Genomic DNA, 19,221 nt, shown 5'->3' with positions numbered 1-19,221 from the left:
CCTCCTGCTCTGGGTAAAGAGGTTGTTTGTGTGTGTGGTGCTCCGGCCAACAGAAATGTTCTCTGGAAATAGCTTCCTTACTCTAGTGTTATATCCGTGCTATACCAGAGTTCAAAAGTAGAAAATGTATGAGTGTCACTGAACCGTGACACCACAGCCAGTTTTGTACTGCAGCCCTCACATTTCCAGACGTTGTGACAAAACAATTTGTCGGTTGCCTTAGACAACCGTTTCATGGTTGACGGCAGTGCTGTTAACAATATCGTCTTCGGGGGCGCGGCGTCACATTTTTAGATTCCAATAAAAACGCTTTTTCAAATATAGGGTTTGTAATCCTACTCTAGCACCGACAGACCAAATGACATTACGTCAATTAGAATGTTCTTTTTATACAATGTTTAAATCAATGGCGTTTCCAAGCGCTCACGATTTTTGAAATCGGAGGTAACCAAACAACTGCCAGCAGGCCACGTTGCCCCTGTGAAACCTTTAGCCAGAAACTGACCGGCTGCTTGCCTGACTTGAAAGCGCATATTATCTGGATGAACTAAACTACAAGTCACACAATGCGATGCGTTTTTGGCTCAAGATGTCGCACGCAACAGGGGGCCCTCATTAACAATTAAAGAAGGCGCCTTCAGGCTTGATTACTTCCAATCAGTAACGGATCCAAAATAGCTGTTTAGCTTTCCATTCTCGTTTTCCTCGTTTATGTTCCAGTAACCAACAGTTCCCTCTCTGTGCTAAATTGATGTCGGTTTTAGCACTGCCATGCCAAGGTCAGTGGCAAAAAGGATGCTGCCCCCCACCCCATTCACACCTCTCACAGCTTTTCCTTGGCCTTGGACGGAATGTAGCCTCTCTTGAATGGTTGCGTGCCCCACTCGGGGATTAGGGGACTCCTGCGTTGAAGGAGCTGCAGGAAATGTTTTTTAATCGCCTTGTGTTGTGATGAAAGAAAGGGGGAGGGGGGGCGTCTGCCTCTTTCCCTCCGGTAACACCCTGGCCCTGATGTCTGAAATCTGCTGATGCCATCCACGGTGTGGATTACCCTCTGCCGTGCACTTCATGCTGGTAGCTGCTGGTGGTGAACTACGTCTCGCCCCGGTGTGTGTTTTTAGACCTGTAAAGCAAAGGATCCAGAGACTTACGCAGCCCACAAGCAGACCAGTGACCGTTGGCGCTGGTGGAAGCAAGGAAATTAGCCTCCATCCCGTGGTTGGATAGTATACAAGCGGGCGCACCTCGCGCTGAAAGGAGGCAGCGGGGGGGCGAGGAGGGGGGCCTGAGCCAGTTTCCCTTGCGGAGAGAGCAGAAACCATATGTTTGTAATTAACACATGGTTTGAAAGCTCGCTTCCGCAAGGGTATCGCTGTGCTGATGGCTAAAGGTCTTTTTCCAAAACAGCACATGCGCGCTGCGTAGGCGAGACCTAAAAAGAGTTTAACGCAGGAGGCTCCCTTGGGGAATTGTCGGTTAATGTCAGCTGTGTGAGTGTGACGATTAGAGGCTGACAGGATAAGCTGATCATGGTGGAAGGGATACTTTCCTATTAAGAGCCGCCCTGGCCTAGCATGTCCTTGTACCCACCTTCAGTTCATGTATTTCTGGTAATGACAAATCCACAGACGTACAGAGTAAGTGATAAATTGGTGCACAATTCGCAGGTTGAATTTGGTCCACTATATAGTGCCTGCAGTATAAAGGAAACTCCACAAGCGGACCCTATTAAGTATTTAGCACATCTGTCAAAAAATGGAGGAGTTTATTACACACAACGCCAAAACAGGCTTTATTCCTGGCATCCATTATTGCTAGAAATGTGGCACATCACTGTACCAGAGGGCCAGCTCGCCCCTGCGCAAGCACATGGTACCGTGAGCCCGGTTCTCACTTCACAGAGGGGACAGAAAAGCAAGGCGCCGCGAATCCCTGACGGTAAACAGAGGGCGTGGCAAGGCTGTAAATATGCCGTCAGACAGCACACTGACTGGACTGGGTTTGTTGTAATAATCACAACTGCGGTAATGTGCTTTAAAGTGAATACAGGATGGAAGGGAAGGAGAGCCTCAGGATCAGTGGTAGAAGTGGGCGGGATCGGAAGGGCACGGCATGCCCCTTCTTTATTTAAAAAAAACGTCCCGGGACGGCAAGAATAATCCTACTTAAAAAACAATAACGTTTTCATTCAGCTTCCAAAGGCTGCTCGCACTTCTCTGTTGAACTCCAGAGGCTGCAGCAGCCCCTCCCTGACCTCGCACAGACTGCCGGCAGGCCCATTGTCATTCCAATTGAGGCCGATTATCCCCTTTCGAATGACAATGCGCCCGCCCTCTGCCTTTCACATATCACATGCCAGTGAGATCGTAGTTCCTGATTACAGAGGAGCTTTCCCCAAACAGAGTACTGTGGAGAATTTGCCGCCTTGTGTAATTTGTCAATGTTGTATACAGAGTGAACTGGGCAGGTGCAGTGACGGGACAGGAGAGGCGACGGGACAGGAGAGGCGACGGGACAGGAGAGGCGACGGGACAGGAGAGGCGACGGGACAGGAGAGGCGACGGGACAGGAGAGGCGACGGGACAGGAGAGGCGACGGGACAGGAGAGGCGACGGGGGCAGGAGCCGTGAACGGGGGCAGGAGCCGTGAACGGGGGCAGGAGCCGTGAACGGGGGCAGGAGCCGTGAACGGGGGCAGGAGCCGTGACTTGTACTTGTGTTCCTTACCTATTTATTTATATTCAACTGCAGGATATCCACTGATGTGTCTGCAAAGCATACCTGTTGCCCTGAATTTTGACCTCCTGTCTTGAATTTGTGTTGTGAATTTTGACCCCTTGTCCTGAACTTTTACACTCACCATCCTGAATTTGCACCCATGCCAGTTGGCCAACCTACTCTGCAGTGCCCACGACCTCCTCCCCCTTCCCTTCTATCTAGGGGCCTGCAAAGCAACACTAAAAGGGCCATCAGACAACTGTGAATTAACTGGTGACACAAATGAGCAGAGCAGATTGTTGACAATGCAATATCGGCCCTTGATTAGCAGTGGATTCCAGAACAAGGAGTGTAAAATCCTCTGTGTAAAGTATGCTGTGGTGCAGGGAGGCACACAAACTAGTTTATTTTAACAAACTGACTACTCTGAACTGGGTACCTGTGCACCCTAAACTGGAAACACAGTGATCCATGACGTTTATATCTAATAAGCATACATATCTGCAGTATTGCATTGCAAAAGGTAACTATGCCAGACTGGCCGTTCCAGGCATCAGGCATTTCCCAGGGCGACTGGAAGGGGCCAGTTTAGTTTGGGAGGGCCGGTTTTGTACAAGTGCAGGAGTTCTAAAAACACTGCAAAGTTCTTTATACATTCAGCAGGTTTCGGTCAACAATAAAAGTGCCAAGATAACTTTAGTGATCAAGGTACCTGCTGGAGAGAGATGGGATCATGTTTTGTCTAGTGGCTGTTTCACTCACCCAGGGTAGCGCCGAGGGGTAATATGCCTGCTGGAAAGAACGTGTACCATGCATATCAAAGAGCAATATTTTATCTGCATAGTTCAGTGGGTACTGCTTTGTGTTCACTTCCCGAATGAAAGGAGACTTGAATACATATGGCCTGGCAGTTCAGGCTGGACTGTTCCCATTGGGCGCAGGATCAGGACTGATTTGCATATGGCTGGGTCCAAACTGGAATGGCGAGCAAAAAAACGATGGATTTAGGCCCAGATCTCTGTACTGGGGTAAATGTATGACATCGTTCAGCATTCTGTCCACCAGTTGTTCTTTTTGCTTAAATATGATTGAGCAGCTAGCTGGCTGACATTATTATGAAGGAGCCTTTGTGGGTTTCCGTGAGTCTAGATTCTCCTGAAGAGTACCTTTCTCTTCTGAGCCCTGCTTAACACATGTGTACAGGAGGAGCCCTGTATTCATGTCCTCAATGTTTGAGACAATAAATACTCATGGAGTTCTGAACAATGAGTGTAAAAGCATTAAGGTAACATGTTGTTCCTGCTTATATTTCACACGCTTTACATAAACCTGTATTCCCTATGAGTGTTGGCTTTTTCCTAAATTAAACCTAAAACAAATATGTTTATTCATTGTTTGAATTAAATAACGTTATATGCTGTAACTGGTCACTGAAATGCTAAACGTACTAAAAATGGTATGTTTAGCTATTTCTAGCCACACCCCTGACTCCGCCCACTGATCTAATCTTTGGTTATTCCCGCCCCCTGATTCTCCACCCACAGTTCCCCTACTTTTTTGTCCCCCACTTCGACCACTGCTCAGGATGAACAGGATACTTACAGTCCCAACATTTTTACACAAGGCACTCACAGAATACCAATTAGAAGTCACTGCCCCACGTGGTCCGGATTCCAGCAAAATAATAAAGGCTCCTTAAAAAATATATTTATTCAAAGTATGCACTACAAAAAAGTAGAGATCTTCGTCATGACATTAATGAGGTCATCGTGCATGTCACTACCATCTTAAATTGGAGAGATATTCACTAAAAATCATAAAAGTAGCTATTTTGTCTGCAGGTTGGCAGGCATAACTGGATTTCTGTATAAATAGTTGTGGTCATGGCAGGGCGGCAGTGAAAACAGACTCCTTCGGAAAACAGCCTTTAACTTTGACCTCAGCCTTTCAATGCACAGCAAACTAACAAGGGGAGAACATGATTTACAGCCCTGTTTACAGAAATGGACCTGGAGCGACAAAGCATCTGCGCTCTGGTCAAATGCTCTTAGGGAAAGGGAGAAGTAGTCCCTAACAGATGTTACAATGGGACAAGTGGAAGGGTTACAAGTACTGTGGCGCTGCTCTGTGGGAGTAAACCGTAGAAAACTAGGGACAAAGAGGAAGGATTGACCACTAGCCAACAATGATTTTTAAAGGCCACTGAAACAAGCACATGAAAAGCAGTGGAAATGGCTTCAAGTCCAAAAAAAGTATATACTAAAGTATATATATACACAAGAGGTCTCTAACGTTCGATCTAAAAAATGTTTGCTTATTTGAGCAGGTGATAGCCCAATCTGGCAACATGGCAGGCAACCAATCTGGATTTTTTGGGGGATACCTCAAAAATGGCTGGCACACTGAGTCTAGACGTAATACGATGTCCATCTTGGCACAGTTTACCCAAAGTAACATTGTACAATTCCAAGACGAACGTCACATTACATCTAGAATCAACATGGCCATTTATAAGTACGAATAATAACCCAAGATGGCTGTAGAGGTCCATGGTTAACGGGGAGATCGAGTAGCACAAGCGGGGGGGGGGGGGGCACAAGAAGACAGAGGCAGTGTAGAGAGGGGGTAGATATAAAGGATGAATAAGCAAGGCTTGGGTAGGGCGAATGCCGGAGAGAGAGTCAAACTAACACCACTGCACCATTCTTTTCACAAAATATTCCCCAGGGAGTTAGAGGTGCCTCTGACTTGCTGGCCTATGTAATTCAGAGCATGTATCCACCCACCACTACATTTTTGAAGGTATTTATTCAACAACCCTTTTTAGGTCTCGGACTAGGCAGCGCATGCGCTGTCTTGTCAGAGAGATGCTGTATACAGTATAGTGGGGGAAGCTCCGCCCACTTTCCGGATTTTTTTTTTCATTGGCCAAAACCGTAAATACAGCATTCTGATTGGTGTTCAGCAAGTTAGTCCCGCCTCCTGACACCCATTACGTCATTTTTGTCCCTCCATGGCTATCAGCCCCTTTACTTTCAGAACGGTTCTGTTTCCCTGACTCCCCCAGATTCCTCCTTCTCTGGCCACCACAAGCCTCCCACCCACTCCCGGTCCTGCCTTTTTGCACAACCGCAGTTTTGTTTAGAATGCAATAGGGCTCCCGTAAATACAAGCCCTATTGCATTTGTAAATGCTTGTCTTCTCCTCTGATTGGCTAACTGAATACGCACTCGATTTTGTCTGACCTGTCCCTCTCTCGTGATTCACACGGCTGCATTACCCAGAAGCAGAAGCGCTTTCACTTTCTAAGCAGCCTACGCACTCTGCCCTGATATCCATGTGTCCACTCTGTCTCCGCAAGCTCGCTTCCTCCTTTGTTGTAATATTCCGAATCTCTCTCCTGCCCCTATCCTCGTGTGTTTGCGATTTTTACCCCTGCCTGCTTCTCTAGTCTACTCTCCCCTCTCTTTCACCTGTTCGTCCCCTCACTCCCCCCGTACCCACCTCTCCATTTGCTGTGCCTGTGCTAGGAGGGTTGAAGGCTGGATGCAGGTGGCAGCAGCGTGGCAGGTCCGGGAGGCAGCAGCGGCAGCAGCAACGGGGACTTGAAGGCTCCAAAATATGTAAACACGGGATGTGCTGTGTGTGTGTGGGAGCAGAAGCCCCAGCTTCAGCGCCAGTACCAGAGCCAGCCTCACTAGCAGCAGGTCCTGCTCCAGCGGCGCCCCCGCAGCACCTGCATCCTCTCCCGCCTGACTGCCCTCTCTCCCATCTAAGGCGATTTAATTTAGGACACAATCAGATTATTAGGAATATGATCCGTAAACGTGAATTAAACATATCAGCTTCTCGGAGACGGAGCGTTATTTGCACTACCGCACCTCCTACACTGTGGACACCGGGCCCCGGTCAGGGCTGAAGAAATCGCGGATTTCCTGGCCCTCATCCTTCTAGTTTTGATATGTCACTAGTGGAGAGAAGAATGTGCTGTACAGAACTGTCAGTTTAAATAAGTTCTAACAGAATGTGTGTGGTCAGATTTAGTTAATAATGCGTTCCATTGTGGCTTCTTTAAGGTGTGTAGGCTTTGTTTGATAGTTGCACTCGGGCAATATCTCAGGCTCCCGCATCCCCCACGGTGCGCGGGAGCCCTGAGCTGCAGGGGGCCCCCCCTCAGCACACTACTCATGAGCGTCCTGCTGGGTAATAGGAGTGAGCGTGTTGGACACCTCAGAGGGCTGCTGGGGTGAGAGAGATCATGCACAAAATCCCATTAAGGCGCTGTAATTGGATCCCAGTTCTCGCTGCCACCTGGCGCACTTGGCTGAGCTGCCAAAAAATATATTATTTTATTCTGCTGCTGTCAGTATTTGCAAGGAGAAGGAATCCATGTGACAGGAGGGGGCAGCATCCGAGGACTTTAGGGTGCAAAGGGGGGTGACACGGAATGACCGCAGAACCGGGGCTGTACCTGCAGAGGAGTGGGTAATCTTTCAGCTTGAAAAGAAAGGGGGTGGCTGGTAAGCGTTTCCTCCAGGCCCGGGGCCTCAGTGGGCTGATGCACTCGCTGCACGAATGTCTGTTCGGTTCTCAGCCTTTCATCCTTCCTGGTTGATAGGGCATCTAAAGTGTCACTTTAATGTGAGAGCATATCAATAAATTCCGCATATATATGTTAGGAACTTGATTTCCAATGTTCACATTTCTTTTTGCTGAGAGGGAGGCGGAAGCATGATCACTTCCCCACTTAGCCATGCTGGTTTCCAGTCCTTCATTGCACGCCCCGGCTTCGAAAGCGTTCACCAAGCGGTCCAACTGCATACCAAGCACTTGCACTCTCTTGGCACCCTGACACCCTTTCCCTCAGGATTTATGAGAGTAAACAACCCATGGCTTAATAATAGTATTGTGTCTTGAATTCCTGCACGGTGCTTCGAAGTCCTGTCTTTAAAACGCGTTATGAATACATCTCTGTTTCATAAACTGTGTCTCGTTCTGTGTAAAGTGTATACTAATTGCACATGCTTTCTGTACTGAGGTGGTAACTCCAGTCTATTAGAGATTAGCACCACACACTTTTAAAATGGGGATATTTGTATGCACCAATTCCACCTTTTGAGTCTTTAATATTAACTAGAATTCCAAATCAATAGTTCCGGAATAGGATCCTATTTATGTGTTTTCTTATGTTTCTATAGTCAATATAATGTCATCCAGTCCAAAGAAGAGTACAGGGTATCCTTAGTCTGAGAGTTATATACCTACAGGTGTTTCCCACAGGTTGAAAATACCCTGAGCTTTGTAAAGCCAACTCTAATAAATGCATTATAAATCATTAAACTATGTGAGTCTATTAGTCAACGGATGCAATCGATCCAACGCTTTGACACTGCGGATTGGACTGTGGACAATGGAGTTAGACCACTATTAGTAAGATATTGTTTTTGTTTCTTCCTTTGTCATTTGACTAAATTAAAATTGGAATTCTCTCATGAAACACACTGGGATGTTCCATAAGCGTGTGACTACACTGGGGAGTTCTGTAAGGTTGCTAGGTCTCATAAAAGGTCAACTTAACCCCTATACCATCCTCTATCATGCCTTGGCCAACAGTGCACACCCTTTCATGTCCCAAACCGTCCCTTGAAGAAATACAACAGCTGTTCTTTAGATACTGTCTATCTTGAACCGTGGTGAGTGGTGCAATGTTTAAATATCTGGATGAGTTTTTTACACTTTACAAAGTGAAAGTTCGCATTTGAATGACTGTATATTCTGTATTTGTTTTATGCACATGCATGTGCTATTTCGAAAGTAATGGTCGGGTTCTTCTCAGACACTGCCACGATGAATATACTGTACATCTTTCTGGGTTTTGCAGAGATAGGGGGTTTCCCACTGTCAGAACTCCCAATGTGATGAAAGAGAGGGAGCGGCTGTGTCCACATCTGTTTTTGGAATGCAGCATCCTCATTCCTATTTTTAGCAGCAATAATGTTATTAAATTATCTTATTTCCGAGATTTCAACATTTTTGTTGGTTGTTTATGAGCACTGAACATTTATAGGTTATACTGACCGCCTTTATGTGGAAGGTTTGAACAGCAGTGCTCTATAGAAACCACTGCTCCTCTCTGCCCTGTTCTATCCACCAGCGTCCCTCTTTTGCGCTGTCTCCCCATCAAAACCTCTCTCCATTCATTGCCATTCTGTCTGTCTCTTTCCCTCTGTTCCTGTATGTACTTTGCCTGGTCTCACTCTGCCTGTCTATAACCCCCTCGCTATTAGCATGTGTGTGTGTGTCTCTCTAACTTTATGCCTTTCTCTTTGCCTTTGTATAATACACCTCTAAAGTCTCTGTGCGCACTCTCCGTCCCCGTCTACTGCATCTATGCCTGTTAGTATTCAGGTTTTGCCTCCCATGGGTATGCCCTTCCCTTTCTCCTCTTCTGGCTCACGCCCATACTTTATCTCACCCCACACTCCGGATCCCTCACGCCTCTCCTTTAATTTGTCCATTGCTTTTCTGTGAGTGTTGTAGCTCACCTCCCAGTCTGTCCTCCCTTTCCTTCAATCTAGGCTTGCACGGCTCCCTCCCTACCTATCTTACCATGCATCTTCTTCCATGCCACCCCTTTCTGTATATTTAGCTAGCCCTTCACCCCGCAAGCCTGTCACCTTTACTGACCATTTTGTTTTTTTTGCTTAATGGTTTCGTGTCCTCTTTCTCTCTTCTTATTTGCCTTGGTCTTGCCAATCTCAGTCCCCACTTTCTTTTTTCTGGTTTCTTTACTATCCGCAGCGCTGCACAGTAGCTAAGATGCAACACAGCTAAGCAAAACACTAAGTAAATACCTCTGAAGCAAGTATGACCTATTAGGTTTGCCAATGCTTTTTTTCCTGTTGGTAATGGAGTGTTGTAGGGGGCAAGCAATAACACTGGAATTGTGGTATGGGGTAAAGCAACAATACGGTTTGGGGCGGGATGGTGAAAGGGGCAACCAATAATACTGGGAGTGAAGGGGCAAGCAACAACACAGAGCTGGTGCGGTTTGGCATTGAAGGATTGGAGGGAGACTGTCTGCAAGCAAATGCACTCTTAGGGAGTGCTGTACCTAAATGAAACAAGCATTTTCAATGCAATAGGTCTCGCATTTCAGATAGTTTAAGCTCTTGGCATTGTAAATGACAATGCCTTTTATAAAGGTTTTAAAAACCAAAACATAAATAAAAGGCATTGTCATTAACAATGGCAATAGCTCAAAATCGCGTAAATGCGAGACCTATTGCATTGCACACCGTGGCTCACAAAATAACGGGTGAGGCACTCGTGCACAAAGGGTGCACGCGCCGGGTGTTCCTTCAAGGCCGCTTTTTTCCAATTCCACAAAAGAAGATAGTGTGAAAATATGGGTTCCCAAAATAACACCATAACAGGCTCCGAATTTATGCTACATTTTGGGGTCCTCCTCACCTTATCACAAACACTCCTAGTTTCCCTCATGGCTAATGCTATTATATCTGCTTCATCTCGGTCTATTCTTTTGATCCATGGCAATTTCCATAGTGAGCGCACCCGCCATAATGTGGTCCATGTGTCATCATTTGTTTCTCAGATTCTGCTTTTCACCAGTCTCACATATCTACGTTGTGCAGCTTACAGAGTGTCAAAAGTTCTGGTACTCCCGCCACAGCACAAGTAGGATGTTGGGCAATTTAAAATAGTCTACCCGTAGCTTTTTACCTCTTCCAGTGATCAACATGCATGTTTTTTTTCTGTTTTGGAGTTCTGCCATAAAAAAGCGCCTTACACAAAACTGCCCTTTTGACTGAAGCTATACATCCACTCCATAATGTTTGAAAGATGTGCCACCTAGTAAGTTCTTTCTTGTAATATTACTAAGACAAAATAGTTCCCTGCTGATTTTCTGATTATTTCCAATTATTTTTATTGATTACTCCTTCCATCAAAACAGTGCCGTAATTTTCAAAATTGAATTGAATAGGAACTTATATAGCGCATACTGTCTCTCCGGTTAGTGCAGTTCTAATCTAATAATGCTGCTCACAATACTGTCCCACTGTTACTTCTGTGATCTTACTCCTATTACTATTCTCCTGGTGAAATTGTATTTGTTCTCCTTATATTACTGTTATTGCTAAACTGCTCAATCTGCTGACACTGCCATCATATTAGCTTTGCTCATACTGTTGTTCTGCTAACTACTAGCAATGCACTAATGTTAACTGCGATCACTACTCTATTGCTCCTGCTGTAACTGCTTTACTACTAAGACTGCTGCATTACTATTCTGCTACTTCAGAAGTCATTGCTAACCTGCTAACTTATTCTTCTGATACTAAACACAGTATATTAATATATTTATAATAGCAACTACATCACGAAACTCATTAATATGCCGAGACCAATTGGCATCGCCAATGCTTGTTTGTAACCTTAGAGCGCATTTATAATTGACAAATGTTACAGTATGCATTAAAAACTATATCCCACCATACTTAATCGGAATGATTTAAATGTATCTATATTCTGGAACTTTGATTTTCAGCATTAGTACGTTACCATTTTATATCTGTATGCGACTCCTTGTGACAATGTGCTTACTACTATAGAGTCCAAATTCACACCTACATGATTAGGCTAATAAACCACACCACAGCAGACACTGTCTTAAAATGAGTTTCATTTCAAGGCTCCTTCAACATTTCGCACTTAAAAGGCCACGTCCTTTATCAAGTTAATGAGCGAGTGTTTTAAAATAATTTATGCTTCGTGGAAAGTACCTTTAAGCAACTTAAGTGGGCTAAAATCGAGGCCTTTCGAAAGCAAATGTAGCAGCCCGCATACCTTATGAGCTCAGGTATTTATAGATGGAACGCAGCTAGCGACGCAACAAAAAACCAAAGTGCAAATATTGCATTAAGTTTTTAACAGTTAGAGCGTCACTTCTTTTCAGGTGCTGAGGAGTGGTGGCGGGATCCTCGCTATAAAATATATCACACTTTTTCTCCTTCCTCTTTTGTGCGCAAACCATACGTCTACCTAGGAATATTCGCTTACCTGACTGCTTGCAGCCGTAGCAAAGGTGTCGTCTCTCCGCCATTTTCCACACCCTTCCACTTCTACTAAATACCACACGCGCCGTACGGCACGTGCGTGCTCCCACTGCTGGCTTTTAAAACCTCGGGGTACGTAACGCCGCCGGCTTGAACGTGGCACGTGACTGACCGGAAAGGGTACATTTCTAGATTTATTGTAATGAGGAGCGTTCGTTAACCTTGTCGCTGCTGTTGAAAGGTTTCGTTAGCCAAAAAAAGACCTGTCAAAGTGAAACCGTCCCTACTGGTACCCATAAATACGGCGTTTACTCATGTAAGAATTTTAAAATTGCTCGAGAAATTCTGAAATTATCCCAAACTCTTTTGTGGTTTATGCAAATTTCTCACTTAGTAGCGATCAATAATGCTAATCCAAAATTCTTCCTGGGGTGATATGGGAATAGCCTCTGAAACAGCTAGGAATCCTTCCCAAGAGGCGTTGCCTATGAAAGTAAAATAGATGATCCAGTCCTGTCAAGTATCACGCATCTGGTGTGATACTAACGCATTTTAATGTGGTAATCCGCATTACCGCATTGAAATGCTTTGTCACGCATATGCATAGCATCTCAAGATGTTACTGCAAACTTTTAAGTGGGGCAGGAATCAGCGCGGAAAGCACCCACGCAGCTCTCCCAGGCTTGGGGCTGAGTTCGCAGTGATCTAAGGCAGCAGACAGGCTCACACTCCCTGCTCTAATGTTTTATAATTGCGATTTCCCCTGGTGCGCTCTGGCTGTCAGCCTGACGTCACAGGGCCCGTCAGGTTGTGTGCTAGTATGTGCCGGCGCCAGGAGGGGGGAACTGTCATCACATCCTGCTTTCAGAGCGGGCGAGTTCAGTTTGTTGAGGGAGGGAGACGGCTGGTGGCAATGCTGAATTTGCCGCGCCGCCCGCATTCTCAAACCATTCATGGCTCTAGCAGCTTCCTGCTGCAGTTCGCACCGTCCCGAGCTGGGCCTCTCAGTTGCTGGCACCCTGACAAATTCAAGTCTTGCCGGCCGTAGCTGAGAGAAGGAGTCACTCACCTGCGATACAACAGCCGTCAGGACAGTAACTGACTGGACCATCCTGCTCGGGAGTCACAGGACATCCCGGACGACTCACAGCTCCTTTAGGAAACGTGAGTGATATTTCATTTGTGCTAAGTGTTGCACCACGTATCGGCCCTGTGTTTTCAGAGTGCTAAATGTCAATATCAGCTTCATGTGTAATTAAAGATGTACGCTACGTGCACAGTCGGAGTAGACAGTCAAACCAAGAAACAATAATACAATGGACCATCCCCACCTCATCTGTCTGATTATGAACTGCTGAAAATCATATTGCTCCGCATTTTTTTGGGCCGACAATATGCACAGTGGTACAGGGCCGTTTTTCAATGGGAGTGTATTTTACACATGGAATCAACGAAGGGGCACGAGGCCGCAATGTTGGTGCTATGAATGTGTCCCACAGAGCTACAAATACCTAGAGTTTCTGATTCAAAGTGTCGTAATGTTTCTGCATCATTGACCATGTATAATAAATACCATTGTTTGTGGCATGGTTTCTTCATTAGTTATCCTATAAAATAACATGTCTGCTGAAGCTTGTCTATAAAACTAAGAAAAGACTGGCTGTGCAATTTGTATTTCTTTGCACTACCACGTGTTTAGAGCGAAACACCAACAGGTTTTGCGCTCGTGCTTCCCAACATTCTTTTTCACCTTATTGCATTAGCAATCAATTACGCCTGTCATTGCGTGATGGTATAATCTCCAAGTTGCACTTTCTATGCAATACAATTTGCTTTTTAGGCTAGCACACAGGTCATGAATGATCAGATCAATGAGATCATCTTCTGAGCAGAAGTGCCTGCCCGCCTCTGTTACTAAGAACTACAGTCATGCAGCCTGTCTCCCTTCCTTCGTTTCTTGTGCTTCGCAGTACTTTTAAGATCTTCCTTGAGTTTCCCGTTGCTCAAATGGGTGTCATGACTGATATTTATATGTTTTGCCTCGTCTTCATTGCCTGATTTTGCTCCCGAGAAAGTGTCACTCATAGTCGTTGAAATGTCACTCATAATTACTCTGAAATTCTGGAACTGTCACACATAGCATTCTGACACCTTGGCAGCTATGTAGATGCGTGACTTAAAACATGTAATCTAAAGTCCTGTGCATCACATAGTGTATGGTCCACCTAATAAGGTGCCTGTCTGTGCAGAGGCGTAGCTTCTGGGGGGTGTTTAGGGTGTTACACCCCCCTAATGTATTTTACAATAAATACTTGGGCACAGGTGCTTTCAGTAGGGAATGGCGAGTTGTCTGCAGGATTACCCCAGGTATTTTTGACAAAAAAGGCACACACTCTCTCCCTCTGTTTTGAAAGTCTTCAAAAAAATTGGTAATTTCCCAAAATATCATGTTGTCTCTCCAAGTCCTCCTACCAATCCGCATTTCTTTCCACTGCCCCTTGGGCCCTGCTCATGCATGCATGTCCTATAATGTTAATCTGAAGCTCACACAGCCTGCCTTTTTGGGCCATCTCATGTATGCTTGTCTTATAATGCAAATTTGAAGCCCCCCCACCACCGCCCAATTTTACTCACTGTAGTGCGCGAGGTCTGGGCCTCGCACGTGGCGTATTACACACTATGGAATGACACACACACACAGGTCAGTGGTATGCCGGAAATACCCCGAGCGGTCTTCCGCGCTTTTTAATATATACCTCGGGGCGTGCCCGTCCCGAGGGTGAAGGCGTGCGTGTGTGTGTGTTGATACAATGTGTGTGAGAGGCCGGGTGGCTCTCTACATCCCTCCTTCAATTTAGTTCACAAGAACACTGTCCAAACACAAGGGCTAAGGGGAAGTGCACATAAAGTCTCGGAGTCTTTGGCTTGGCCCGGGATTAGGCCTCAGGTGGTATCTGTGGTTGGACCGGACAGGGGATTCAACAGCCCCGGCCGGGGCGGTCGTCTCACCTCGTGAGGAAGAGGGGCACCCAGTTGTTTCGATTCGGGGCACACCGGGGTGATGTCCGTCGCTTCCTGGCTGGTCACCTCTCGGGAGGGGCACGGAGTCTTGGGTCCCCATTCTTCCATCACTCGGACCATCTGTGCCGACATCGATGGTTTCGTCGGCCACCTGGGGAGTGCCAGCCGGCACTCCTACTCGTTTGAAACAAGATATATTCCGTGTGACAGTCTGTTGGCCGAGGCGGGCCGTCACCATTGTTCCATGAATTTTCTCCACGATCCACCTTTCGGGTTCGAACGGGGTTCTAAATTTCCACCCGGGGTGCCGATCTTGTACCACCACAGTGTCTCCTTCTTGCAACCCCGGGTGTCTGGCATGTCTCCTTTTGCTTGCTTTCTGGTTAGTGACAGTTCTCCGTGCTTGGATAGCATCACCATCTCTCTCTTCCGGGGTCCACGTAGAGGACGCAGGGATGTTGCCTCTGGGTGCTCTTCTGAACAGAACATGCGCCGGTGCACAGTGGGTGGTGCTATGCGGGGTCTGTCGGTAGGCATTCAGGAATTGGTCCAACGCAGCTTCCGGGTCCTTGCCATCGTTGACGGCGATGCGGAGCGCCCTGTTGAGAGTCCGCATGAGCCGCTCCACTTCGCCGTTTGCTTGCGGCCATAACGGTGTGATTTTTCGGTGCTTTATCCCTAGGCCTTCCAGGTATGACTGGAACTCTCGTCCTTGAAAAGGGGGTCCGTTGTCCGACTTCACTTCCTCCGGGAGACCCATAGTGGCAAAGACGTGATCCAGCGCTTTCTTGACTGGTCCAAACGCTGTGGAGGAGAGCAGTTCCACTATGGGGAATTTTGAGAAGGAGTCCACGACGACCAGCGTGTGTCGACCATCCGGGAAGCTCCCGAAGTCTATGCTCAGCTGGGTCCAGGGTGATGTCGCCGCTTCCTCCGTGATGACGGGGGCAGGGGCTGGATCCGAGCCCGTGATGGTGCAGGCGTGACAGGAGCGCACCATCTCATCCACCATGCGATCCATGGCCGGGAACCATACTTTGTCGCGTAGTCTGGCCTTCGTCTTGGCCGTTCCTTGGTGGCCTGTGTGGGCGATGACGAGGGTCTGTTGTTGTAGGCTGGCTGGCACCACGATGAGATGCCCTCTCAGTATGACGCCTTCATCGCCGACACTCAATTCATGGCGGATCTGCCATAGCTGTTGTCGGGCATGGCTAACCTCTGGACGAAGTCCTTGAGCCCCTTCCAGAAACCTGGTCCAGCTCCCAGTGTCCAGGGCGTTTTTGACGCGGATCAGAGTCTCATCTTCGGCGGTGGCTCTTCCGATCTCCTGCAAGGTGAGGGTCTCCGGGCAAGCGGCTACGGACACCATGTGGACAAATTCCTCCACCAATGGACTGCCCGCCAGTGGGACTGCTTTCCTGGTGACATCCGGATGCCTGGACAGATAGTCCGCTGGATTATGGGCGCCGGGCCGGAAGACAAGGGTGAAATTATAGCCTTGTAGCTGGACAGCCCATCGTTCAATCCGCGGTGGGGCAAGCCTGGAGGATCCGGTGAACAGGGGCAGTAGCGGCTTGTGGTCGGTCACAATGGTGAAGGGTTGGCCGCAGAGGTACAAGTGGAAATGTTGGCAGGCCCACTTGATAGCTAGCGCCTCTCGCTCGATTTGAGCATAACGCGTTTCAGTGTCCGTGAGCGCCTTGCTCGCATATGCGACAGGTTTCCAGTCATTCTGGCCATATTCCTGGAGTAGAACAGCGCCGAGGCCTACGGGGCTGGCGTCCACGACCAATTCGGTCTTCCTGCGTGGCTGGAAGTAAGCCATCGTGGCTTTGTCCAGGAGGCTCGCCTTGATCTCCTGGAAAGCTTGGTTTGCTGCGCCGGTCCATTCCCATTCATGGTCCTGTCTCGTGAGCGCGCGGAGAGGCTCAGCCAGGTCAGCCAGGTTGGGTATGAATCGGCCACAGTACGTGGCCATTCCGAGGAAGCTTCTCACCTCGGTAGGGTTCCTGGGCGTGCTGGCATTCTGGATAGCTTCCGCCTTCTTCGGGTCAACTCGGAGCCCTTCGCGCGTGAACCGGTATCCGAAGAAGTCCACCGCTTCTTGGTAGAACGAGCATTTCTTTCTGTGGAGGGTTAGTCCATGCTCCTGTAGCCTCTGTAGGGTGGCCCTCAGATGTGTATGGTGTTCCTCCAGCGTGGTCGAGTAGATCAGAATGTCGTCGCTCAAGTTGATGACCCCACTCAGCCCTGACAGAACCTCCTTTATTGCATTCTGAAACACTTCGGCCGCAGATGACACCCCGAAACTTAACCTCTTGTATCTCCGGAGCCCGACATGGGTGGAGAAAGTCGTGATGTACCGGCTGCCCTGATCAAGTTCCAGCTGGTGGTATCCCGCGTTGAGATCAAGTTTGGAGAACCACTTCGCTCCGTTGAGGTCGGCGACGATGTCGTCCATAGTGGGCGTGATGTGGCGCTCCCTTTTCACGGCGGTGTTCGGCAGCCGCATGTCGACACACAGCCTGATGGCGCCAGGCTGCTTGGGCTTCGGGGCAACCACCAGTGGAGACACCCACGGAGTCGGTCCCGACACCTTCTCGATGACGTCGAGGTCTTCGAGCTTCTTCAGCTCGTCTTCGACCTGAGCGCGGAGGTTGAAAGGCACTCTTCTGTGACGCAAAGCGACGGGACGGATGGAGGTGTCTATGTGTAATTTGATTTTCTTGCCTTTGAGCTTTCCAAGGCCACTGAAGAGCGCCGGGAACTCTTCAAGCATTGAGTCAGCGTGTGATTGGTGAACTTGGTTGGCGAAGAAGACCAACCCCAGGTCTTCCGCTGTGTTACAGCTGAGTAGCGTCCCTTTCTTCCCTTCGGTGACATGGAATCGGGTTTCAGTCACGTACTCTCCATTTCGAACGGTGGTGCTGATGACGCCACGCAACGGCATGGGTTCGGTGCCCCCATACGTGTATATTCGAGCATTTGTCGGGGTCAGTGTAGGTTTTGGCGACATTTGTTCATACTGGTCCGAGTCCATGACGTTCACGGAGGCGCCTGTGTCAATGAGTGCTCTGACTTCTGAACCTTCCACTGATATCGTGCACATGGGCAGCGGCCTCTTCCGGGTGGCTACTCGGCTGACGTAGGAAATTACGTAGACCTCATCGTCTTCTTCATCTTCATAGTATGGCCTCCGGTCTTGGGCCTGCGTGTCCGGGGGCGGGTGCTCCTGCTCGAGCGACAGTTGCCTCACTCTGGACGTCATCGACCGAGGCCCATGTCCGCCTCGCGACCTCTGAGCATTGGGCCTGTAACGTCCTCCCTGGCACACCGCAGCAAAGTGGTTAAGTCTGCCGCACTTTGAGCACGTCTTTCCTTTCGCGTTGCACACGGCGGTCGCCGCATGGTCTCCTCCGCAGTAGGCACACTGTGCGTCCCGGGATTGCCACTGTCGAGGTCTCCCGCCCGCCGGTCTCCTTTGTATGGCGTCGACAGTCTCTTCCTTGATGGGCGCCATTTTTGGTGGCGCTTGCGAGGCAATGGGGGACCGGAGCGCCATTTCCATCTCGTCAGCTCTGGAGTCAGACAGCTCATGGGAGCGGGCGAGGACAAGGATGGCATCCAGCGTGATGCCCGGTTGTCTGAGGATTAGCTTCCGAAGCAGTTTCGACTTGCACCCAACGATGATCTGGTCTCTGATCTCCTCACGCGGTTCAGCAAACGGGCAGCTGCTGGCCAGCCGGCGCAGCCTCGCATAATACATGTCCACGGACTCATTCTCGGTTTGCCACGCCCGTTTGAACTTGAACTTCTCATAGTCGGTGTTGACCTGGGGGTCAAAGTGGGCATTCAGCGCGGTCACAGCCGCGTCATAGTCATCGTCCTCCCCCGTGTTTGGGAGAGATTCGAACAGGTCGTAAATCTCAGGGCCGCCATACAGGAGTAAGAGTGACCTCTTCACGGTGCTGTCGGTTTCTCGGGTCCCCTTAAAGTAGAGGTTTAACCGCCCCAGCCACGCCTTCCATCGCGGCGCCGCAGTTGCTGGGTCAGTGGTCTCGCTAAAGGGCGGAAGCGGGGACACTCCGGTGTGGGCATGGCTGACGACGTGGGTGGCAGCACTGCGCCGCGGGGGCGGGCATGGCGAAGCGGCATGAGCGGCCGTCCACGTGGATGCACCTCCTGTGGCGGCGTCGGTCATGGTGGCGGTGGCCCCTTTCTTGGATCGCTCCCTACCTGCGCAGGCCGCGCAGTGTGGAACTGGGGCAGGACGGTGAACACGTGGCTACCTAGCCCACCACCACGTGGCCCTCCGGGAGGCCGAAGCGGACTCGGCCCGTGACAAAAGAACAGTCTGTGTGCGTCACAGTGCAGCAGCACACACCCCCCTACAGGGCCTGAGCAGG

General features: G+C 48.8%; 1 protein-coding gene across 1 annotated transcript in view; it reads right to left on the bottom strand.

Moving 5' to 3' along the window:
• RNF17 (ring finger protein 17) overlaps nucleotides 1-11,901 on the bottom strand; it is a 3,010,943-nt gene extending 2,999,042 nt beyond the window's left edge. The window contains exon 1 of the mRNA XM_078657063.1: nucleotides 11,799-11,901. Coding sequence (XP_078513189.1) covers nucleotides 11,799-11,841 — 43 coding nt within the window. The 5' untranslated portion in view covers nucleotides 11,842-11,901. The remainder of the gene's footprint in view (nucleotides 1-11,798) is intronic.
• Nucleotides 11,902-19,221: the final 7,320 nt, after the last annotated feature.

The sequence above is a fragment of the Lissotriton helveticus genome, chromosome 8 (assembly GCF_964261635.1).
Source record: "Lissotriton helveticus chromosome 8, aLisHel1.1, whole genome shotgun sequence".
Classification (NCBI taxonomy): domain Eukaryota; kingdom Metazoa; phylum Chordata; class Amphibia; order Caudata; family Salamandridae; genus Lissotriton; species Lissotriton helveticus.
Note: the sequence above shows the minus strand (reverse complement) of the source record. Positions and strands in the feature narration are given on the sequence as shown.